The sequence below is a fragment of the Parambassis ranga genome, chromosome 22 (assembly GCF_900634625.1).
Source record: "Parambassis ranga chromosome 22, fParRan2.1, whole genome shotgun sequence".
Lineage (NCBI taxonomy): Eukaryota > Metazoa > Chordata > Actinopteri > Ambassidae > Parambassis > Parambassis ranga.
The window spans coordinates 7598729-7623376 of NC_041042.1; the positions used below are offsets into that span (position 1 = coordinate 7598729).

At 42.7% G+C, this 24648-nt stretch overlaps 2 protein-coding genes across 2 annotated transcripts; one reads left to right on the forward strand and one right to left on the reverse strand.

Moving 5' to 3' along the window:
- Nucleotides 1–1932: 1932 nt before the first annotated feature.
- On the reverse strand, nt 1933–18844 carry eif2ak4 (eukaryotic translation initiation factor 2 alpha kinase 4). The gene is made up of 39 exons (XM_028395583.1): nt 18469–18844; nt 18227–18342; nt 17371–17473; nt 17121–17294; nt 16750–16830; nt 16518–16657; nt 16339–16439; nt 16093–16250; nt 15475–16013; nt 15006–15121; nt 14603–14757; nt 14082–14512; nt 13926–13998; nt 13764–13847; nt 13564–13686; nt 13390–13494; nt 13241–13304; nt 13054–13133; nt 12866–12967; nt 12722–12772; nt 12403–12633; nt 12027–12102; nt 11590–11711; nt 11268–11317; nt 10936–11104; nt 10226–10342; nt 10067–10132; nt 9811–9981; nt 9591–9725; nt 9257–9364; nt 8776–8904; nt 7003–7089; nt 6758–6870; nt 6613–6671; nt 6098–6201; nt 5658–5726; nt 4818–4862; nt 3877–3992; nt 1933–2378 (listed from the first exon to the last, which is right to left on the reverse strand). The coding sequence occupies exons 1-39, from the start codon at nt 18595–18597 to the stop codon at nt 2321–2323; spliced, it is 4950 nt and encodes a 1649-aa protein (XP_028251384.1). The 5' UTR covers nt 18598–18844; the 3' UTR covers nt 1933–2320.
- A 2575-nt stretch (nt 18845–21419) lies between these two features.
- actc1b (actin alpha cardiac muscle 1b) lies at nt 21420–24512 on the forward strand. Its single transcript, XM_028395606.1, has 9 exons — nt 21420–21455; nt 22330–22480; nt 22561–22689; nt 22892–23002; nt 23094–23178; nt 23492–23653; nt 23743–23934; nt 24018–24199; nt 24277–24512. Exons 2-9 carry the CDS (start codon nt 22352–22354, stop codon nt 24418–24420), a joined length of 1134 nt encoding a protein of 377 aa, XP_028251407.1. The 5' UTR covers nt 21420–21455; nt 22330–22351; the 3' UTR covers nt 24421–24512.
- The last annotated feature ends 136 nt before the right edge of the window (nt 24513–24648 follow it).

The following is a 24648-nucleotide window of genomic DNA, read 5'->3' on the forward strand; positions in this document are numbered from 1 at the left end:
TTTGCCTCATCCGATTTGTTTAAGACGGAATAAGCCAGTCCATTATGATTCATCTCAAACTGATATTCCTGGTAGAATGTAATTTTATAGACAGCAGAGGAGACTAAACGGTGCCAGACGCTTCATCTGCACCTACGAGGAATGTCTTTGATACCATGCTTACCTTCACAACTTCATTCACAGCTGTGTGTGTGTGTGTGTAAGGAGGGGGGAGTCACTGTTCACACCTGCCAGTGATGGTTAGTCTTTCTGAAGCCTTAATTCTGCAGCCTTAATGCTTTTTCATTGTTGGTATTTTTCTTTATTAACTAGCCGATATAAAAAAAAAAACAATTATTATTTATTCACCCATTATAAAGATGAACAGGTTGTGTTGTGCAGTTATGGTCCCCATCAGATCTTTGTATATATAAGTGAAATATGTGATTTGTTGTTGACATAGGAGCTTTATGGGGGAGCCTACTAGCATCTGTACATATTGGTACACATTACAACATCGGAGCGTGTTAAAGAGACGTCGCACTTTTCTTTGGAGCCAGTGTTTTAGAAAGCACCCTGCAGGATTCTTGGAGGGATAAAGGCCCTAATTAGGGATTTGTTAGGCATATTAAGCACACAGAGATGTTAAACCACTCAAGCAAACACGATGTTGCAGCCAGAGGCTCCTGTGCCATTCTGATTGATCAATACGGGGGAAGGACAGGATGTGAGAAGCATTACGAAAGAGAACTGGGATTTCACAGGAAAAGGTCTTGGTTTAGAGTTCTCAACCCATTGCCAATATCTCAATACAAAGATGATCCTGATGCCAAAATTGGTTAGAGACCAATTTCTATTGAAGTGTTGTAGTAACTCAGTAATATGTATCTGTTTGAATTATGTGCTTTAAAAATGAAGAGGCGACTGTAAAAGCTTACGCAATTCTTTGTTCTTCTATGTGTAAAAAAAGTAGTTTAAAGAAGTAGGACAGAAGAGTACCTTATTTATTTTTTCACATAGCTTTATTTATTAATACTAAACTATAGTTTGAGATTTTTTTTTTTGAAAATGAACTTTTAGTAGCCAAAGCTGCTGTACATTGTAGACCATTTACCATTTCTATCTGCTATATTCTATACCTTATTTATTTCACTGTTGCAGATCTTGTAAATATGTTTCCTAGATGATGAATTGTAACATTTACACTTATTTTGAAAATAAATGTGTGAACCAAAGGCCTGCACTGATATTTAAACTGCATTTGAGGAACTGCCCCCCCCCCCTTACCCCACAAGTGTAATGATGTCATCCAAGATGGTATCAGTTAGTGCTCTTTGCGCCACTGGCTCATGCACATCTGGTCCTGGAGTTTTGCACCGAATGGGAATTTGTCTTCTTTTAGTTGCTTTAAATCTGATCACTTTCTCTCACTGTTCCACGGTCGTTCTCTTATCTTAGTAGCACATACATATGTGTTTAGTGGATGTGGGCTGTTTCCGATAGGAGGGGGGCGACGTCCTGTGAGATTTGAGTACCCATAATAGCGAAGAGAAAGATGACCTCTCATCTATCCAAAGGGCTAATAAAACACCAGAAAATACAAAGACTTGCAGACCAGACCTGGAAACCTGATGATGTTATTTTGACTTGTCCTGCGAAGCTTGCTCATAAACTTAAAAGGTGAGGAAGCTTCTCCAGAACAATCAATAAAACAAACAGCGGGGTCACTTTCCCATGCCTCAAACACTGCAACACTAAACTTTAGAAAGTGGGGCTACTTCACCTTAGATATTTTTGTAACTCTCCAAAGATTCCCAACCTCTGCCGCAACTGAGAAATAACAGCATGCAAGTATCAGTTGCAATAAGAGCTTAATGGTGCAATATTCAGGATGTTGGCTGACAACAGGCACCATGTAAACAAACACACAGCAACTCACAACATGTGGGAAAGAGTGATTTATTCCATCTATCAGTCCACTTGTTTCTTAAGAAATTTATAATTTGTATTCCTGTACTTACATAATCTTCAGTAAAAAGCCCTTTCTCCATCAGATCCTGTTTTCTATTAAGGCATTAAAGTCTATTTGTCATAGTACCGCAAAACACTGTAAAGGTTTGAGAAAAAGGTTTGGGTCTGATACAGTAGCTGAGTTAACATTCAACATGGTAAAAGAAACTCACATGTGTCTTTGGGGCTCACACTTTCCAAAGGGAAAATGTATAAATGTGTTGATCTTAAAGCAGATTCTGTAGGTCCAAGGATTTAAAAAACACAGATTGTCCATAAGAGCCTCAAAGGAAGTGAAAATATCTCCCAGGCCAGAGGGAAGTGGTGGTTTTCACAGGAGGATCTTGTAGTAGTCGTCCTTATAGCTGTATAAGACCACCACAGCCACCCTGGAAGAGGACAATATTTGTCTGTTACAAACAATATTAAAAAACATTATGGTGGACATCCAAATGGAACATTTGAAAATCAGGATAACAAAATTCAGTTGGGACAGTTTCCAAGAAGATTTCTGTGGATTAAGAGGCCAGCCATGTTAAAATAACAGGGGACAACCCTGCCAAGATTCCAGGGTAACAAAGCTCCATAACTGGCTGTACAAATGAACACAACTCTATCACTTAAAAAAGACACTCTGATAATGATTACACGTCAGTGTAAGATAGCAGTGGACTTGTTAAAAGAGCAGTGAAGACACAGATTTACATGCAGGTCTTGACCGCAGTGGTTTTTGCTCAAACGAAAAGGTCAGAGTGCCACAAAGCCCCTGGGATAAGTTTAGTTTACAGTCGTTCTGCAGCTAGGTGATTACAGCAGGAGCCCTTTACCCTACTCATCTGGCCTCAGTTGCCTGTGCCACAAAATCAATGAAAACAAGTCAATAAAAGTATGAAAACACATGCTGAATGTATCCTTTGTTGCCTCAGTGATGCTCATTTATCAGTCAAGTCTTTTTACCCTCTAAATGGCAACTCAAACACACAGCAGAGACAGGAAATTAAAACCAACTGTTCTGGAGAGGCAAACAGGAAGCCAGAAAGAGAGGCTTTGATTTTTCTTGTTACCATCTCATTCATGAAAGAGAAAAATCCTGCTTTATCCCTCACGGGGCTGCTCTCAGTGGGTGCTCACAACACTAGCTCAAACATAGGATTCAGCATAGGCCACAAACAAAACACAGTTCAGCTAGGGGAGGCTGAAAATATGAACTAAATGCTATGGATGCAGTTGACCCACCCCCTTCAGCTGCAATCTTAGTGTCAATCGACCAGACATCAGAAGACCAAACAAGGCAAATCCTTCCACAGATTTCACCTCAGGAAATAGGATCAGCTGAGGATTTCTTGTTCTGCAAGGCAGTAGTTATCTGTCTAACAGCTCCCTTTGAAGGCCTGGCTTCACTGCTACACCTGGAGTGTGTGGGCTTGGTTGGAGCTTTGGAGTGGCATCTGCCTGTAAAAGGAAGTTAGCCTTCTTGCCTTCTTTTTTTTAACATGGCCTCTTACATATTTAACTGTTTGCCTCAGGCTCCATTCTCAGGCTCCATTCCAGTTAGTGCAGAGAAATATGCCGTCTAATTCCTGAGGACAGTTTGTTTGGAAAATGTCTGAATAATCCCTTGCTCCTGCCCTTTCTTTATTTTTTATAAGGAAAACTATTTTAATAAAAAACATTTGGCATTAAGGGGCCAGTGTGTAGGATTTATGGGAGATCTACTAACAGAAAATTGCTTTTATTAGTGTATGATCACCTATAAACCAACAAACAGGAAGCATGTCCTCTTTTCCTGCCACGTACCTACAGTAACCCCAAATTTATCCGACTTTAAATGGTCTTCTATGTCTTACAGCACTTCGTGGCCACCATAGTTTCTCATCACACACACACCTTTTTGAAATCTTGAAGTGGTGAATCTCATCACAGATGGACTTCAAGTAACGCTGCTTAGGGAGACGAGACAGCAAAGTCTTCACACTGCTGTTGAACTGGTCCTCACTATCAAACTGCAAAGGGAGGAAAAAAAACAGCATTAAAACAACAAAGTAAGAAAGAAAGCAGGCTGCAAAACACCAGCTGACATTTTCTTCATGTTTGTTAACAGATTTCAGAGTCCAAAAACAGTTTTTTTTGAAGGAATGAATGGGCTTCTTCCTCTGCAGCCTTGGAGTATATTTGTGCAGCAGGGCAGTGAAGCCACAAAGCAACAGTAGCTTTACAGAGTTCTTTGGCTTCTTGTGTGACTTGGGGTAATTTGGTGTATTTAAAACAGACCCTTCCTGCCAGCCTGGCTGTACACACTGTGCATTGTTATGACTTTTATATACTGAACGTGTTGTCTTTGACACATGTGCTGACTGTAGAGGTGGCCCTTTCGTTCCTGGGCTGGAGGCTTTTTCTTGTATAAAGTGAACGTTGTATAACTGCAGTGAGCCTTTTTCAGCTTTCTTCATGTTTCTTCACAATGTAATTAGTCTTTTTTTAACCTCTGTTGAAGGAGCTTGGGATTTTATGAGCAAAGTCTTGGTAAGAAGTTTGGAATGTGAATGTTCACACTCCTAAGGCTGCATATGTGAGCCTTATTAGACTTTCACAGGTCTCCCTGGCTGTGGAAAATACAGAGGTGTTCCCTCACTCCTCTCCTCATCAGACAGGACTGAAAGGAAGGAGACGGGATCCCCCTCTTCCTGTCTGGGATGTTGAACTCTACTGGCTGTTCTTTCCACTTCCCTTCCCTCCCGCCTCCCTCTCTCTCTCTCTCTCTCTCATTATTGGGATGTGGCCTTTTATTAACTCTGCTGCGTTTTTGATGAAGCAAACGTGGAACCAACCTCCAGAGACAGGAAGTTGATCAGTGTTTCCTTCTGCAGGTCCACCTGTGGGATAAACACAGCAGGGTTACACAATAGAGCCTCATGTCACACTCAAACAATACAACAGACACAGTACCTTAAACATTTTGATAAGGACGTTGAATAAAACAAAATCAAATGTTGCACCTGCTGTCACATGGATTGTGTTAATTCTTTCAGTCCACTCTAATATCAGCTATTAATTCTATTCCTGTCAGCAGGCCTGGAAGCACTGCGTGTGGCCTCCTGAGAAAAAGAATACTTCTGTGTTCCAGTCTGACAGACAAACAGGCCGCTGACATGCAACCGCAAAGACAGGCCTGTGTAACTGTTTACCAGCATCAAGGTGGTTATGCCCATTATGTTTCAATAACTTTATTTACCGTTACAGCACTGATGCATTCCAGATCCCAACAATGACGACAAACGTATTTGGAATATGTGGCAACATAGAGAATAAGACAAGCAGGGATGATTTACTTTGAGGGTATCTGGCCATAAATCTACAATGTAACCACAAATAAACTCAATATGGCAGCCATTTACTTCACGCTGGCTGCCTTCTGTTTAGTGTTCATTGTTCTGTAATAGCTGGAATGGATTGACGGCCATCTTACCTCCAGCAGGGCGATTCAAACACAGGGCAGATAGCTATAAAAGGGCTGCTTTTCGTGATATTTGTTGTTTTAGCTATCAAAGCGCTTTCTTCGCTCTGTGATTTCACACATGAGTTCAACAGATAAGGTAGAAGAGCAAGAAAAAAAAGGGGGGGGGCTTGGATTGGGTGGGATAAAGGGAGTAAACAAACAGTGGACTTACTGCCAGAACCTCAATGTCATTGCTCTTGCTCTGTAAATTGCTACCAAGATTCTGTAATCTGGTTTGGATCTGAAATGAGAGAGAGAGAAAGAAATGCTAAAACCATGTTCCCAAACCCATGACATGAGTTCCAAATGTCATGTTCTTGAAGAAGAACGACACGCAAAGACAGAGAGGCTTTATCCTATTTGTTTAAATTACTCATTACATTAACACTTAGACATGCACCACAACATGTAGAGGTACAAAATGGATCCTTTTTTTGTCAAAATGCTTAATTATTAGATAACAGGTGGACAAGAAGACCAATGAGAGGCAAATACTTCACAAAGACATGCGTAAAGAGTACCAGATGAAAACATGAGATTAATATATAATCAGTTTCTAACGACACAAATGAAAGCTGAAAGTTTTGTGTGTGTGTCCATGGTATCCCAAACCTGAGTCTCGTAGCGTCGTCTTGTACTTGCAGAAACCTTCTCCGGGCTGATGACGTTCACATTCATGTTTGTGGTGCTGCTGCTTCCATGCTGCTCTGAGGAGCCTGGAGACAGGAAATAAAAAAGTTCCACAACTTATGCAATCATAAAGCTTACAAAATGTCCAATATACAGCAGTTAGTCACACTTGTATATATTCCAGTCAGATGACAGTGAAAACTAATTACAGCAGTTTGACGGTTACCTGCGTGTGAAACTGCTGTGAAATTTAACACAAGTTTATTTTAAGTTTACGTCACCCTGCGTCAATACAACACCATGCTAAATGTTCAACACATATCACATTCATCACTTTGTTCTGACGCAAGTTCATTTTTTTTATTGCATGCAGCACTTTGGTGGAGTCAAAGCACAGCAGTACAGAAACAGAAGTCGGATTGTTTCATGCAGCAGTATGACATTACTATTACATATACAGCTGACTGTTAATGTCAGGATGGAGCTGAGCACAGTACCTGTGTTGTTGAGCAGAGATCCTTTGGGGTTCTGAAGAGTCATGCTTTCAGAGATTTCTCTGCAGAGAAAACATTTATGAGAACAGCTCCTTCACATCCTTTGCAAACATTTGAGCAGCATGTTAAAACAATATATTTTTTCTACCTGATGTTTCTCTCATCAAAGAATTTGGTCCGGCATTTCTGAATGATGTGGTCCACCAAGTCTGACTCCGGAATTCGCTTCTCAGATTGTCTGTCCTTCTCAAAGGATTTGACCTGAGGAACGAAAATGAATGCAACATTCTCATAAGTCCGCCTTAACAAAACCACTTGGATAGCAGCCTGATCAGCAGTGATACTACTAAACTACACTTCAAATGTCTACAGACATTTATGAAGCTTGTTTACCTTTACGTAGATTCCCTCTTTGTCGGAGACAAGGGCCATGCATGTGATGCCAGCCAGCCTGCACTGATCCAACAACGTCTCCTGAGACTGAACACACAAAAATTCAAAAAGTCCAATTAAAGAAACTGCAGGTTTACTACAGATCAACAAAACTGCATTACAGCCAACCAGCAGTGAGAAACACTACAAAAGCATCATAGGGGCAGATTTTAAGAGAAAGGGAAAAGACATCGTTTAGCTACAACTAATGCATAAAGGTAAGAAAAGCCCATTCATTTATGTGGAGTTTTGCTTGGAACCACAATGGCAGGCAATGAGCTGGGACTTACAACCAAAACCAATGAACATTCAGGTAATGCACTCAACCATGACGGCGAGTATGTATGCTTATGTCTGTGTCGGCCCAATTTATTCTCATTAACTTCAGTTTGGCTCCCATGCTAGCGGTGGTGCAGAACAAACTCTGCAGTGTACCACAAGTGTGTGTGTGTGTGTGTCACTTTGCCTTGTCATCATGTAAGCTCTTACACTTCCTTTTTTCTTACAACTTTCTCACTGACAGATCACATTATGTCAAAGGTAAGCTATTGGCTTGAGGCAGACGAGCAGCTCTGGGTCTTGGCTGACTGCGTGGGGAAAGGGTTTGCCATATTTGGCTAATAAAAGCTAAAAGAGTGGACCTGTCTCCTACGGATGAATTAAAGCTGCAGATTCTGTCTGTTAAGAGGCCAACATGTGAACAGTGTCAACAGAAGTCTAGTGATGGGTGATGAGGGTGTTCTGACCCTCTCAAGGCACTGGGGCACTGCATATATAATGAACAAAACCACCCTCAAAAGCACTTGATGATTTGGAAAGCATTGCTGCTTGTTTCTGCCAAACCCAACCTTTCCTAATTGCTTTTGAGGACTCTGGGGAAATGAAGGTTTCCAATCATGCATTGTGACGTGTGCCAGTACAAAAGACAATGAAGAACATTAAAACAAATGCTTATTCACTGCAGACATGGAAAGTTAAGACAACAATAGGTTATAAAGAGCCGAGGAGGAAAAAACAAGAGGAGCATTAAAGTGCGTGGAGAGGGTGATGCCAGGATACACACAAACAGGGCTGAGGTAACTGTCACATAAACATGAAGAGCGTGACAGAGGCATGGTATCACTTGTTTTGAACAAATGATGATCCCTCCGAACATAACACAGGTAAGTTATTAGTTATCATGTTGAGTATCCTTAATAATATACTTGATAATAAACTAGAATCATTTTAACCCATTAGTAAGAGATTTAGCAGAAAGACATTTTTTTGCAGCATGTTTGCTTTTATTAGATCAGCGCAGTAGAGAGATGGACAGGAAGTATGGAGAAACAGAGCAAGAGAATTATATATGTATAGGTTCTGCCAGCTGGGAGGCTATTATATGCCCATGTGGTATGTACCGTAACCACTCTGGCAGTGGATTGATCCATCATAGACATTGCTGCCAGTGATGTCATAGTATAGCACAGATTTTACAGGTAGTGGCAATATGTCATAGCTCTTAGCAGAGAAGCATAAGAAGAAGAAAGTTAATATTGATGTAGACTGTACAAGTTTAAAAATGGTTTTGCAAAGCTGCGTGAGAAAGGAAATGAAAACGACAGTTTCGTAAGACCTTAAGGGTACACACAGTGTGTTGTGGTGAGTAAAACAGGACGTTGTGTATTTACATGGAAACTCCTGAGAACATTTAAAAATAAAAATGGGCTCAAATTGGTTAGTCATGCTGCTAACCTGTGAGACATCGTAGGCGATGTCTGCAGAGACGCCAGTGATCCACAGCTTCTGGACAACGTTGATGGCTCTGGACATTGAAGAATGCCCCACTGGGACCACCAGTACATCGCAAGAGCTCACTGTTGGCTGAAACAAAAAAAAAACCAACTTTATAAGCACAGCCAGCAACAATGTGAAAAAATACATTCAGTCAAATATCATAAAATCATTTCAGCTGTTCACCTTTTCCGGGCACAACATTTCACAATCTGAATCTAAAATACAGAAAATAATGCGCCTTCAAAAAAAACTCCACACAGACGGGAGCCACAGTGATCATAGTTATTAACATGTTTCTAAAAGTGGCTGTGTGGTGGCCGACTGCTGCAATAAGGCATCATTAAATATGAATCTCAGCCGGCTGCTCATTTATCACAATAATTAGGAATGTCAGATCTCAGTGTGTGCATGAGCGTGCGTCTGTGTCTGTCTGTCTCACCGGCTCCTCCATGTTGGCCATAGCAGCACAGACTTTGTCCAAGGCGACACTGGCCCCCACTGCATTGGGGACGGGAACTGTGGACACTGGCCCTCGGAATTCTTGGATCTAGAGAGTACAAAACACATAAATACCTCACATACTGCTTCATATAGAACTAATGAAGTACAGTCAGAACATGTGACATGGAAAAAACACAGTTCACATCCATCCATGTACATGATGGAAAATGCCCACATTTTTTAAAGGATAGCTGCAGATTGTAACCATTACTGCATTGCCAGTTTATGTATTGATTCCTATATGTGAAACGTGAATGAACGATAAAACCTACCAAGTGGTCATAGCGTCCTCCAGCAGCCAATATATCAGGTACTGTGCGCTTTCGTTTTTTGATGAAAGCCACAAACTGGAAGATAACTCCAGAGTGGTGCTGGACCTTGTACACTAAGCCCAAGTTAACCACCACCTACAAAAAAAGAGACACATCTAGATTATAAAGAGAGAAGAGACACACAGAGGCTCTTGTTTAATGCTCATTGAGTCTAAATCACCTTCAGTTTAACTCCTAATTTGAGAAGATACATTGTGAGCTCCTCCAGGTCTTTGAGGCCCTGCTTGGCCAGCTGTGTGACGGCTGTCTTCTGTTTGGTGAGTGATGTGAGCAGCGGTGCCAGCTCATGCAGATCCCCTTTCTGCTCTATGTACTTGTACAATGTCTGCAACTATAAACCAGGACATGAGTTGGGTGGGGGGGGTCTCTTGGTGTTTGTGAGCATGTCTAAAGAAACACTGAGCACACACACTTACAGTGTTTGTCGACATTGAAAAGTTGCAGAACTTTGCCTCCACTTCACGTTTGGTCAGCTTTTCACTCTGCAGGTACAGAAAAAAACCACCAGTGCTCAAACAGTGCATGGCTGTTACAGACACATGGGTACCAGGTGTGACATGTGAACCTTCACTGACCATGGCGTCACACAGTATGTTGGAGGCCTGGCTCAGCTTGTCCTCTGGGACTCCACTGTGGAGCAGGATAGCCTTCAACAAGCTGGTGTGGTTCAGATAGATGTTATAGTTCCTCTCCTGTGGTCACAAACACACCTTTAACCCTCTCAGCTGCAATTATAGATAAAACCAAGAGCACTGCTGTACAATGAGCACCTCAGTGAATAATGACCAGTGTGTCCGGCTGCCTTTTCATTTCTGTCTGACTCACATATTCTTAAAAGCTTTCACACAAAGAGCTGGGTGGTGGATAGGATCAGAAACAGGATCTATCGGGGATGAACTATGTGGCCAGACACAAGGTCGACTGGGTTCATGAAGCATGCAAAAGAACTGCGACGGCCGACCGGCGCGGCACTGGGATGGATGTGGACAGGAAATGGATTGTACTGGAATGGAGGGAAGGAAGTGAACGGAGCTGCACATAACAGATTTACTATGTAAACAATTAATACAGGGTAAACCAGTCAGGCTTACACATACTTTGGTATGTAGGAATGTGAGTGGGATGTAAAGAGGAAAAAACAACAATTCAGGTTGAGCTGATGACATACATAGAAAAAAATTAAGAATAATCCAAATTGCTCTATGAGAATGAGAATCACAACGAGGCAGTGCAGCACACAATGTAGGCTGAGTGTGTCATAATACAAGCAGTTTGTGTGTGCAACCTGAAGTGCAGGGAATTCCTGGACTATTTCAGAGATGGTGTAAATGGTCTCTGCTTCTGGGAGTAGGCTGCTGGTGATAGGTGTAATGATGTCAAAGGCGCACTCCAGAAGCTCCCTCGGGTGTGCGCGATCCAGCTTGCGGGGGCGGAAGACACGTTCAATGCTATACCTTGAGGAAGATGAAGATAAACACAAAGAGACATGGTGTTAACACATCATCAGTGTAAACATCACAGCACAATTTTCTTAGTAAGTACTAAGTATTCTGTGCAGATCAGCACATATAAATTACAAGTTGGAATAAACATGTAAAATTACTCAATCGATTTTACCTCTTCAGGTGCGTTATATTATTGCGGGCGACAAATCTTGAGAATGCCATCTAAAGGGAAAACAGAGACATTGGGTGCACTTGTATAATAATGACAGTGAAGTCAGTGCATACCAAGCTGTAATCAATCACAGTGTGGAAACAACCATTTAGTCCGCAGGGTTTCCTGAGGCAGCAGGATCTTAAGGCGGCTGCTGATTGCAACCTCACACCACGTGTGTGTATGTGTGTGTGTTTGCATGGCCCGATGCAAATAGTTGTATAATTAATGTCAGTGTGCAAGTGTGGACATGCACACTTGGGTGTGTGCGTGTTAAACTCACGCGAAGGTCATAGGGCAGTGTAACCAGCATTCCGCTGTGGTCCATGAAGCAGGCCAGCTCGCTGCCTTCGTATAACTTCCTGTTTCTGGGGAGGAGCAGTGGGGTCTGGAGACGTACCGCACCTGAACACAAATATCATGTTCTTACTGCCACATCTGCATAAGACAATATCACCCTCAACCTGAGAGAACTGATGCGTGTGAGCTGATTCAAACTGGGAATAAACAAATAAATACAGCTGGACATCGTCGCCAATGTGCACAAAAACAACACAAGCACCTGCACAGAATCTCTACTGCCCAACAGTGCGCTTATTGTTCACCAGAGCAGATGTTGGGGGCTCTAAAATAGGCTTACAGCAGGTCAGAAGTCCAAGTGGTTTGCAGCAGAGAGTCATGTTCACACACATTCACGCATACAGAGCTAAGTGTACTCACCGTGCTTCTTGAAAATCCTGGTGATTGTTTCATACACATACTGCTGCAATTTGGTACTATTGAAGCTAAAGCTGCCCTGAAGGGAGAAAAGCAAACAAGCAGCCTCTGTTAGGGTTCAGGAGGGTTCCATTAAACATCAACAGGCCTTCTGTTAGCCTGGTACAGTATATAGACCAGATGAAGAGGCAGCATGGGCAGCCATTTGTGTGTCTGCAGTGACATCTACAGGTAAAGAAGGAAAATGTGATTTTTATCCAATCACTAGTAAATCCAAACTAACTGGAGGCTCAGTGTAGTTCTAATTATTGATTGGTTTAGCCCTTTGGGTTTCAAGAAGAAATGCACACATATTGTACTTTAGGCCTAATCACCTCACCTTGTGCAGGTCTATGTCATAAGTGTAATCCATGACTGGTGAGGTGTTCTGGGCAAACAGCTGGGCCACCATGGTGCGGTAGGCTTTGCCATTGACATTGGACATGGTGTGCTGCAGCACCTCATGCAGCTCTGACTCCTCCATCTGAGGAGGAGGCAGCAGTTGGCTCTTCAGCAGCTCCTGGGCGGTGGGCCGTAGGGCGGGGTCGTGTTTCAGGAGCCACTCTATTACCTTAGAGATGCAAAGGAAAGATACAGAGCAGGGTTAGACTGGGATTTCAGAGCAAGGAGGAATACGACTGACAAGTGCTGCTCCTCACCTGTGTTCCCTGCTCATTAGCAGCAAAGTCCTCAGGGAAGCAGATTGGCTCCTGTAGTCAGAAAATAGAAGAAGTAAGTAAAGAGCTAGGATAAAAAAAAAACTTTGCAGCTCTGACTGCTCCCTATCCCTGACATGGACGTACCACACGGAGCTGGCTCAGGACTGAGATGCGCTCTGATCCAGTAGGCATTGGCCGGTAGGACATCTCAAAAAGGATGATGCCCAGGCTAAAGAGATCAACTTTCTATACAGAAAACCAATGAATATTAATTCTTAATAAAACTCCAGTAGGAATTACAGCAAATGACAGGAAGGTAATAGGTCCCTTACTTGGTTGTATGTGGCTTTGGTGTTTCCTTGGACCTCTGGACTGACATAGAGAGCAGTGCCAACCATTCCTGTCAAGTTACCTGGAGAAAAAGATGCAAGAGCACCTCAGAGTGTTAGAGAAGGGCTTGAACCTCAACCTCCCAGTTATCTGATGTTAGTGAAAACTGTAATCTAAGACACTCTGCACCTGTTGGGTCTGATTTGGGCATCACTGCTGAGCCGCTCTCTTCCACCTCAAATGTACCTGCAGCCTGGGAGAGGTTAATAGTTTCTTTAAAAGCTTGTATCTTCACTCTTAGGTTTCACACATTAAACTTAACAAAGAAATATCCATACCACATTAGCAGGATGATCTGTAGCTAGGCCAAAATCTCCAATTTTCACATGGTCCTGCGAGTCAAGGAATATGTTGACGGGCTTCAAGTCCCTGTGAATCATACCCTGAAATACAGACACATTATAAAGACATCTCCTCAACCAGTTTACACTGCTTATAAACTTGCATTATACCTGCTCGTGGATGTACGCAAGGCCATCCAATATCTCCCTAAAAAGTCTCCATAACCGATTCTGGTCCTGGTGCAGGTCATGATCTATTGTGTCCCTTAAAGTGCTCTTTTCACAGTATTCCATCTGTCAGGAGGAGAAAGCATGTGTCAGATGTAAAACAGGTTTGTGTAGATGAAAGCAGAGTATAGTGTTAAGCTTACTTGTATGTACAGATAATGTGCTACGAGCTGTCGATCAGAGTCGCTCTCTGTTGCGTCGGTGGCAGGTCTTTTGCTTGGCTCTACCTGCAGGAGGAAAAACCAGATGTCTCTTACCCCCATCAAACACACAATGAATAATTGATGATGTGAAATTATGCAAACCTGTGACATCTCATCTATGCTTTCATCACCATTATCAAAGATTATGTCACTCCTGGAGTCACTATCTGATGGCCTAAAAAAAAAAAAAAAAGAAAGAAATAGTGACTTACCAATAATTATAGCAGGGGTACATGTTATGAGAGTGGGAAAACTTACAAAAAAGAGGCACCAAATACATCCTCTTCATCATCATCATCATCATCACTTGAATGATGTCCACCGCACTTGGCACTAGAGGACCTCTCAATGGAGGTGGACCACTCCACAGAGCTTGACAGCGCCGGAGGCGGTGCGATGTCCTCCACGTTGTCGAGCAGGCCGAGCTCGTTGACACGCTGCAGTGGATGTCTGCACTGAGGAGGTTTGTCGGCCGTGCTCTGTGGCTCAGAGCTGTCCGTGTTGCTCAGCACTCCCATGGAGGGCGTCTCATGCCGCTCAATCCAAGCATTGTAATAGCGCACAATATTTTCATGATTCAGACGAGAGAGCAGCGTCACTTCGCCTTTAATCCGTCTGAACTGCTTACTGGCTGGGTTAACCTGGATGCGCTTCACAGCATAGTAACAACCGTCAAGTTTGTTCTGAACCTGGAAATGATAAAGAGGAACCGGACAAAAATGTTTTTACCAATGTGATTAAAATTCACACAGTGAAAAAAAAAAAGAGGTGGGGCTCACTTTTATTACAGCACCAAAGGCTCCTTTTCCCAGAAGCTGCAGTTCTTCAAACTCATTAAAGTAGCGAGAAAACTGCCTCTGCAGCCCAGAAATGAACGGAGCATTAAGGATGTGGCTTCGGGGGATAACTGACGACGCAAAGTCCACAGCCAGATCTGAGGAGTGACAAACAAATTAACATAATTAATAAGAAAAATGTACAGGGTTCACAAACTTTTGAGCAGCACTGTATTTAAGCACAAAAAATATATGCTATATAAATGTCTTTTGGCTGAAGACTGACAAGAGACCAGGGGACAATTAATGAGCAAACATAATATTTAGAACTTAACTGATCTTCACTAACAACAGTTTTAAAATTTTGGCTCCCTCCTTTACTGCAGTATAATGAGGTATGTTTCACCTTCTGGACTGGTCTCCTGGTACTGTGGCAGGTTTTTGGGTGTAGGGGGCTTGAGGAAGGAGTGGTCCAAGAGCTGCTGAGTGGTCCAACGCTCAGCATCATTCAGGCATACACACCTACAAACACATTGACGCAGTCAGTGATGTGTGGCATCAAGCTAGAACAATCCAGTCTATTGTACCTGTATGCATGGTGCTGGCAGACCACTGACAACAAAGGAATCTCACCTGATTGGTCTGAATACACATTTGAATTAATCAAGAAAGATCAATAGACTTTATATGCAATTGATTAATTCCAGAAGAGAGTTATTTCTCTTCTTTTAGTGACCTTTCTATCTGCTTTATTAACTGAAATTAATAGTTGTAAGGAGGTATGAGAATTGGCTTAAATGGGTTGTAGTATTGGTGTGATTGAGAAAAAAAGAAAACCTGTATTTATATAAGAAACTGGCAAAGAATCCACGCACTTTTGGAGGAAGTCCTGGAAGTCAGCAGGCAAGCTGGCTGGCACCGTCACTGGATACTCCTTCACTTCCTTCCCCTGACTCAAAGCCAGCAGCATCAGCCCCAAGTTCCACACATCCCCCTTTTTGCCAGTTTTTGTTGGCATTGCTGTATCATCAGAGAAATGCACATGTGGTTGCTCAAAAATGTCTTCTTTGCAGATGTCTGCAAATCTCTTGGATAAACTGTAGTCAGTCAGTCGAATGTTGCCCTCAGAATCCACCAGAACACTAGAGGGCCCCAGGTGTTTGTGGACCACAGAGTTGGAGTGAAGGTAGTCGAGGACCACCAGCAGCTGGGATGTGTAATGGCAGAGTTTTTCCAGGGGTACCGGGCTATTGGCGATAAGACTTTGGTTCAGGTTGACCCCGGCCACGTGCTCCACCAACAGGTTCACCAAGAGGCAGTCCTCCTTCTCAGTAAGGCTCAGCGCTGTATAGTGCACTAAATTTGGGTGATCCAGGCGCAAGAGGGAGTTGAACTCACTTTCTGCCCCGTGAATCTACACAAGTACACAAGTATTAGCTTTTTGTAGGATTAGGACAGATTTGATCATTAATACCAGCCTCTTTTCTACTTACCTGCTTCTTGCAGCCTTCAATCTTTTCTTTCTCCTGACTGGTGAAGAATTTTCCCATCTTCTTGTTCCAGTGCAGTGACCACTCATAGATGACAGCAAAGTCTCCCGAGTTCGCCTCGAATCCATAATAAACATTACGGCCGAGCCGCTCGCTGACACCTGTCAGGAACACAAAGGTATGTGTCTTTCTTAAGTGTATCAACACACCTAACGCAGGTCTAGCAGCTTCAGTCCTGACATCTCTCACCTAAACTTTTCCCTCGGTGGACAACAAGTTCTCCAAAAGTGCTGCTGCTAAAATGAAGGAGCTCCTGTGAGCGATGGTTGTCCTCGTTAAAGGTGTCACGTCTGGTAAAAGAATCACATTTTAAACAAGGAAAACTTTTTCAACTGTACTTCTAAACATGGTTAAAGTATGCTGCATACCTGTGGCGTGTGTTTGAGGTAGTCCGACGGCGGTTACCACCTGCTCTCTTGGCTTCGATCGGCTGAGGTGTAGATCCACCTGGGCTGGGTGGGCTCTTCCCCAACACAGAGGCGGACTGCTCCATGCTTTCAAGTCGCTCCTGTAAAAAGAAAAAAAAATGTTTTGGTTCTGCAGACGAAATAATATAAACTGTATATAGTTTTTAAATGACAAATACTACTGCACAGATACCTGTTTAGCTATTTCCTTTCTTCTCTTTTCCTCTCGCTTCTCTTCCTCTCTTTTTTGGATTATAGCCATGATCTCTTTTTCCTATGAGAATGAAAAACACCTTCAGTCAACCTATCCACAGGTTGGACACAATTGTTTGACCTAAAGCCTCTCGCTTGCACCAGTGTTTAACCAAGGTTATGATTACAGTGTTTCTTTGTGTATCAGATATAAATCATGTGGAGGTTTTCTGCTTCTTATGGTGTTTGTGATTCTGTTCCACAGAAAAGCCCTTGTGAAAAGGCCTGAAGGATCGCTGTGAATAAAAATTAAAGTGTGACTCCAAATAAAACTAATCTTGCAGCAATAGATGATTTTATCTTCCTTCTAACCATCTCCTCCTCCTGCTTGCGCTGCTGGTCCATCCTCTGCTGCTCCTCCTGGGCGAGTTTCTCCTGCTGCCTCTGCTGGTTCTTCAGCATTTCCTCGTGGAAGGAGCATGATGGAGGCTTGTTGTGCTCGCTCAGAAAGCCCTGGATGTGGTCCGCTAGCTCATAAATCATCACCTGAGTGGAAAGAACAATAGGTTAAAAACCATGCATGGACATTTGTGAGAGAGCGTGCATCCCTGTGCCGCCTCACCTCCCCACATCGCACCGCTGCCAGCTTGGTGAGTTCACTCTGGAGATTCTGGAGGTTTTCATTGGACAGACCTTTGGCATTCTTCAGCTCTACCTCAGGAGGTCTGTTGGTGCCCCATGATATCGTGTTAGTGAGACTGAATGATTACAGAGAGATGACATTTATAACACCACACTAGATCTTTGTATGGACTCGTGCCTGGATTAATAACAGCCACATGAGACCATCTTCCCGGAGGCCTAAAAAGCAACCACTTCTTTCTAATTTCTCCCCAATCATGTGAATCCATGTGGATGAAATCACAATGAATTGATTAAAACTGTAAGTAGATTTCAATGTTTTCTGTGTGAGCAGCCTTGCCTTTATTTTGAGTGACTCTAAATATCATGCTTCTCACTAAAGTGTAACATGTTTTTAACCACAGTTTATGCCTTTCGGAGTTTGGAGATGCTGTGCATGGTAAAAAATAAAGGCAGAACAGCAGATAAGACTCAGTAGAAGCCAAAATTATATCTTGTTTCACATGCATGCCAGAAAGAAAGTGTCAAGGTGTGTTGCAATGTTCAGCTGTTCAATGTTGGTTTGTACATTTTCTTGCAACAACACACTGGAACAATTAGTATGTTACTTTGTGATACGGTAGATACAGTGATGGAAGGACAATCTTTTATTTAATAATATTTGAACAAACCTACACTTAAAAAGCCCCTATCACAGCAAAACAAGTATTTTTTGGCTATATACTATTACTAACAACATTCATAACAACATATTGTAGCTGTTTATGTTTGTTGTGTCATGTAAATAATTGTGACAGATCACATAGCAATTGTCAGGGGGCCACACAGATACTCACACGTCTGGATATGTGGGAGGACATTTGACCTGCAGGTCCACAGTCACGTAGCACTCCTGTCCATGGCTGAGACCGTTGGGCCGCAGGCAGAGGTACACCTCTGGGGGCCTTTTAATCTGAAAATCAGGCCAAAGCAGAGAGTATGATCTCTGTAGTTTAGTACAGTAGCTCAACTTTTAGCCATCATCATCATCATCATCATCATCATCTGCCGACTAAAGGAAGTGCGTCCTGCTGCTCACCTTCCATGGATCGGTGGTCCGCAGATCCTGGAAGTCATCTCCAAAGATAGAGGCGAGGGCTTCTAGTTCATTTTCCTGCTGCACCGTGTAGTCGTCTGTGCCATCTGTTGGAGTGTGCTGACTGCTCATTCTTCTGAATGCTACATGGCAGTGCTCCTGTCCGGGTCACAGCCGTCAGACAGAAGGAGGAAGAGGATCCGCTAAGCACGCTGACTTGCCCCGCTGCTTCCTCGCCCTCGCCGCAGCAGCCGCCCTCCGCTGCTGTGGATCTTTGTAAACTCAGCAGACAACCAGCTCACTGCTCGAAACGATCACTATTCGACAACTCACCACGCAGCCCACTCGACAGGCGACCACAACAACGCTGCACTCTACGCATGCCTCCAACAAGCTGCGTGTCGCAGGTGAAACGTCATCACGTTGCTTTCTCACAAATGGTCTCTAGAGGGCAGTATTCATCCTGAATCTTTGCAGTCACACAGGAAATCAGTGTTGTTAACAGTATGAACATACATAAAAACAAAATAAAGCGTCATCTGCCAATGAGAAATATTAAATGATCAAAAGTTATGGACCTGTTGCTTTTTGTAAAGAAAGGGTTGTAGCCAAATAGAAGTTGACATCAATGGCTGTTTTATTACAGTTGTGGATTAAATAATCTCCATTTCAAATTGCATACCTTGCTAACATTAACAAGGTAACTTCACGGTAACTTTCAGCATCTCCAAACTGTGGCAATGTAAAGGAATATTAGTAAGTTTAAGTTCCAGCCAGTATTTATGTGTACCATAGGCGTAGCTACCATTATATCAGAGTCACACACACACACACATTTACCTAACGCTGTCTCGATTGCTCGTGAAAAAGTCCGTCCCACTTGATTCATAAGAGAATAACCTTTAGGTCCGTTACTATAGTAACGGTGGCTTTCTTCAAGCAAGCGTAAGAGACCGCAAAGGTCCAAACAACTTTTTGAAACTCAGATAATAAGAAGACCACTGTGTTAAATCAAAATATGCTGATGTTATTTCATTGATGATATATATATTTTAAAGCTCACTTATATTGGTTGTTAATTGAAAAGTAAAGCACAATCCATCTCACTCTATATTTGAGGTTGATACTGAGAGTGAGTCAGAGGCAGGGCCATCATGTAGGGCCAGTGGAGAAAGTTCTGTTGCTGAGGTGAGTGATGACGGGGAAAACTCAATCAGGTGGACATGAGGGAGATTTGCCAGCTTTTTGTCTCTGTAAATGAGCATAGGGCTTCAGATATGGAGGCTTTATACAATCTGTTAGTGTAGTAGCACCAGTATGGTTGACAAAACTGTTGTTTCACTTGGAATTAGTTTCTGTATGTCACTTTTTTAAAATAAATTTGTGTTGAATCTGTCTCTGAAATAGTCATTAAGTGTTTACTTATGTAGGTAAAACAACCTGTTAAATCGCAATTACTTCATATTATTATATTAAATTTCGTAATATACTAATATACTTTTTTCCACCACCCACCCACAGAAGTCGCCCCCCCCCCACATTTTAATGCTTCCCAAGCCACTGATGTGTACTGTCAGTGTGTGTATTCCCTTTGCTCATTAAGGTGACACAAACTATCCTAGCCCAGTTTTCCTTTTTTTGGTCATGTACAGTGTACACTGAATTCTGTCTGTCATTGTTGCTTGGCAGAAAACAGTTTATGCATCACACATCTGTTTTTCATGTCATAGCAGTATCAATGCAATCTATTATAAGACCTCATTGTCATGCAGTTAACTATGAGATGCTTCAGCTGCATCCAGCTCATATCTGTGGAGATACAGCTATAAATAGGAGGCATTTGTGCCTGGTGGAAAGCATGGAGCAGAAGAATGTTCTCACTTTACCTCAGCTATGATATAATTTCACATATTATTGCTTTACATCTGAGTCATTATTCAACGAAGGTCTAAATCAATATTTTTGCAATGAATGCAATGCTCTGATTTATGCATTATTTATGCTATTTTCCTTCAGAATGATTTTGCACCAACAGAAAATAACAAATCTATGTATCATTTTTACCACAGATCAGAGTATTACCTCATAAGGCACAGTTCACATAATGTACCTATACCATAAACTGCAGTTGGCACAAATATGGAGCTCAATGCAGACTCACAGCATAGGGGCCCCAGTGGCTGCTGATTAATGTCTCTGTTGCTCACCATAACCCTACAAGGAGACAGCTGAGCCAATCAGGAGGGAGCACTGACACCAACGAGCCACTCAGACAGCCGGATCAGACACAGAGCCCGGCTGGCATTAACATCAGCTGTTCCATGCTTTGAGGCAGCTCAGAGCACATACCAGCAGAATGGCTCATAGACATATACAATGTTTTCATTTCCTTAACAAGACACCAGTGACACTGTTCTGACTGGGTCAACGTATCAGGCCCGCTAGGTGGTTATAAGTGCAGTGATACCTTTGAGGAACATTACATAATATGCTGCTACATTTTAAAGCATGATATTGACATTGTGTCTTCCTTGTTATTTAAGAAACTATTTACACTCATTGTACCAAAAGTCACATGTTTCATAAAGTTCACAAAATATAACATAATAATAAAATATAGATTGTTCTTTATCTCTCTTTCAGCCACTGTGATTATTTTGTTTCATAAAGTTAGTCAATACTCTAAATAGCATTAATGAATATAAGAATTTAACAAACACATGTTTATGTTTTTTCAAAGACCAAGCATCCATTTTTTCACCTGGTTTTCGTAAACATGAATGACCTAAGTCCACTGCGGAGAAGTCTCATCCATGTATGTAAAACACACTTTTCCTGGGGCTTGCTGATTTTTGCTGCTCTTATTTGGACTTGTGTGAACCCTTGGCCCCGCCCCTGGTCCCCAGACCCAGAATGAGTCTTATTTAAGGGGCTCTCCTCTCACTGAGCCTCGTCCCAGTGGAAGCATCCGTGTATACCAGCACACCTTGGTGAGTACATTTCACAGCTTGTCTCTTAGAGTCACTGAGGCTTGTTAGATGAATGAATGGGTGATGTGACATGATGTGTTTTAAAATTACTGACTGGGCTTGTAGATCACAGTTAAAGCTGGAGTACTATAATTCAGGGAGTCATGGGTCATTTGATGGTATGACAAACACTTGTTGGATAAAGTGATAACTCATTCTCACTCAGCACTGTGGAAACTTTCTTTGGAAATGGAAACACTCATAGATTTAATACAAAAAAATCCAAGAGGAAGTTGGCCCAGTGGATGAAGTCAACAAGCAGCTGAGAAACTGAGCCAAGTAGTAAAACAAATGTGTCAGAGTGAGCAGACAGATAGGTGCTAGCCTGGCTCTTCTCTCAGACCTGAAATAGCAGGAGATCCAAGTTGTTTCACCCTGTTAAGCACTGCAGGGGTCCTGAGCCTAAAATAGATCTCAGGTCTATGTTATGCCCCTTTTTGGTGCTACCTCAGCAGCTCTGAGGTGTCCCAGGAACAATCATGCCTGTGGAGATATGGTATCAGTGGTTGTACAACTAAGTTTGGACCAAAATAGCTTCCATGGCACATCTAATTAGCTCTCTATATATAGCATCCACTGAGGTGGGGGTGTTAGTGTTTGCAAGTGTTAATCGGCTGTTATTAGACAGTGTTGGCAGGCATCAAAGCACCGTGGAGCACAGCTAATACTTGTATTAACCATGTGAGTGACTGAATGATTATGTCACTGACTTTTTCATCTCCTCACATCTGTTCAACCATAACAGGCCTTCCTGTTATGTGTTTCATGAGTAGCAGCTGCTCCTAACACCCACCCTAAACACTTTCCTCTTGTGTTTCTGTCCCTCAAACTTTAGACCACCCCAGCAAAGTCTAATCATGTGTGACGACGATGAGACTACCGCCCTTGTGTGCGACAATGGCTCTGGCTTGGTCAAGGCTGGATTTGCCGGAGATGACGCTCCCCGTGCTGTCTTCCCTTCCATCGTTGGAAGGCCCCGCCACCAGGTACACCCCAAGAAAAACTTAAACCATGCAACCTAAGTGTGAGATTATATCTTATACTCCTCTCATTCTTCCTCCCTCAGGGTGTGATGGTGGGTATGGGTCAGAAGGACAGCTACGTAGGTGACGAGGCACAGAGCAAGAGGGGTATCCTGACCCTGAAGTACCCCATCGAGCATGGCATCATCACCAACTGGGATGATATGGAGAAGGTGTGTGTTGACAGGAAGCCTCATTTACAACATTCACAACAGCTGACCCTTCACATCTTTGAGAATTTACAGCCTTGCCACCCACCATCATAAAAGCTGCTTTATTTTTAGTTTAGTCGCTTTATTGACAAGACCTGGTGTATTTAGCCAGCAGTTGTTTCAGGCTTGATCAGCTGTTCTTTCTGTTTGTTTGTTTTTTCAGATCTGGCACCACACCTTTTACAATGAGCTGCGTGTGGCCCCTGAGGAGCACCCCACCCTGCTCACTGAGGCCCCCCTGAACCCCAAAGCCAACAGGGAGAAGATGACTCAGGTACATAGAGTCTCCTGGATCCGTTTTATGTCACTTTGGGTCGGCATAAACCTGCTTCTCATTTTCATTGTGTTTTTATCTTTTCTTGCAGATTATGTTTGAGACCTTCAACGTTCCTGCCATGTATGTGGCCATCCAGGCTGTGCTGTCTCTGTATGCATCTGGTCGTACCACTGGTCAGTAAAATTAGATTTTTTTTCCCCCTCATCTACCTAGTTTTGATCATTATATTGTACAGCTCTTTATATTAAATATGATGCGAAAGGAGACATTCATCATTTGCACTCTGAGTGCTTCTCTCCTGTTAAAATGTCTCTCTCATTGTTAGGTTAAGGGTGTTAATCCCTCTTCTGCTGGGTGTGTGCCCACTGATGTCAGCAGCAGTTTATAGTTTATGATGTGATACCTAGATGACAGATGAATATTTAGCTGCTTTACTCTCACAAACAAGCATGTCTGACTAACTATGGCGTTCTTTGCTTGCTAAAGGTATCGTGCTGGACTCTGGTGATGGTGTGACCCACAATGTCCCCATCTATGAGGGTTATGCTCTGCCACACGCAATTATGCGTCTAGACCTGGCAGGTCGTGACCTGACCGACTACCTGATGAAGATCCTGACTGAGCGTGGTTACTCCTTTGTTACAACTGGTAAGCTACTGTTAATTATTCTGATTTATATACCAGAAGTGTATATGTGTGTCTTGTTTTTCTCAGTACTTGAACTTTCTGCTTCTCAGCTGAGCGTGAAATCGTGCGTGACATCAAGGAGAAGCTGTGCTATGTGGCTCTGGACTTTGAGAATGAGATGGCCACCGCTGCCTCCTCATCCTCCCTGGAAAAGAGCTACGAGCTGCCTGATGGTCAGGTCATCACCATTGGTAATGAGCGTTTCCGTTGCCCAGAGACACTTTTCCAGCCTTCATTCATTGGTGAGCTCAGCAATTAAACCTGTTAAGGTTGCATCTTTCATTGGTCGATTATCTTCTGTTACAATAATCTTGTTGTCTTGCAGGTATGGAGTCTGCTGGTATCCATGAGACCGCCTACAACAGCATCATGAAATGCGACATTGACATCCGTAAGGACCTGTATGCCAACAACGTGCTGTCTGGTGGTACTACTATGTACCCTGGTATTGCTGACCGTATGCAGAAGGAGATCACAGCTTTGGCCCCAAGCACCATGAAGATCAAGGTGAGGGGACTGCAAAGTTTTAAGTAAACAAGCGTATTGATAGAACACTAATGTAACTGCAATCATTCTTTACTTAGATCATCGCACCACCTGAGAGGAAGTACTCCGTCTGGATCGGTGGCTCCATCCTGGCCTCCCTGTCCACCTTCCAGCAGATGTGGATCAGCAAGCAGGAGTACGATGAGGCCGGCCCCTCCATTGTCCACAGGAAGTGCTTCTAAACAGCTCCAATCATCCATGCATTTCTATGTTGTTGTCTCCTGTACATATGTGTATGATCAATTGTAATAAAGATGAAAGCCCTTGAAAGAGATTTTACATTGTGAATGTCAACGTGGTGATGAGCAGGGGGGTGTGCTGGGAAATGAATTTGTGTTAATGCAGAGGTTTTCAAAAGTGAAAGGTGTGTGGTGAAAAAATCACCACCAAAGAATCTAATCAAAGATCAT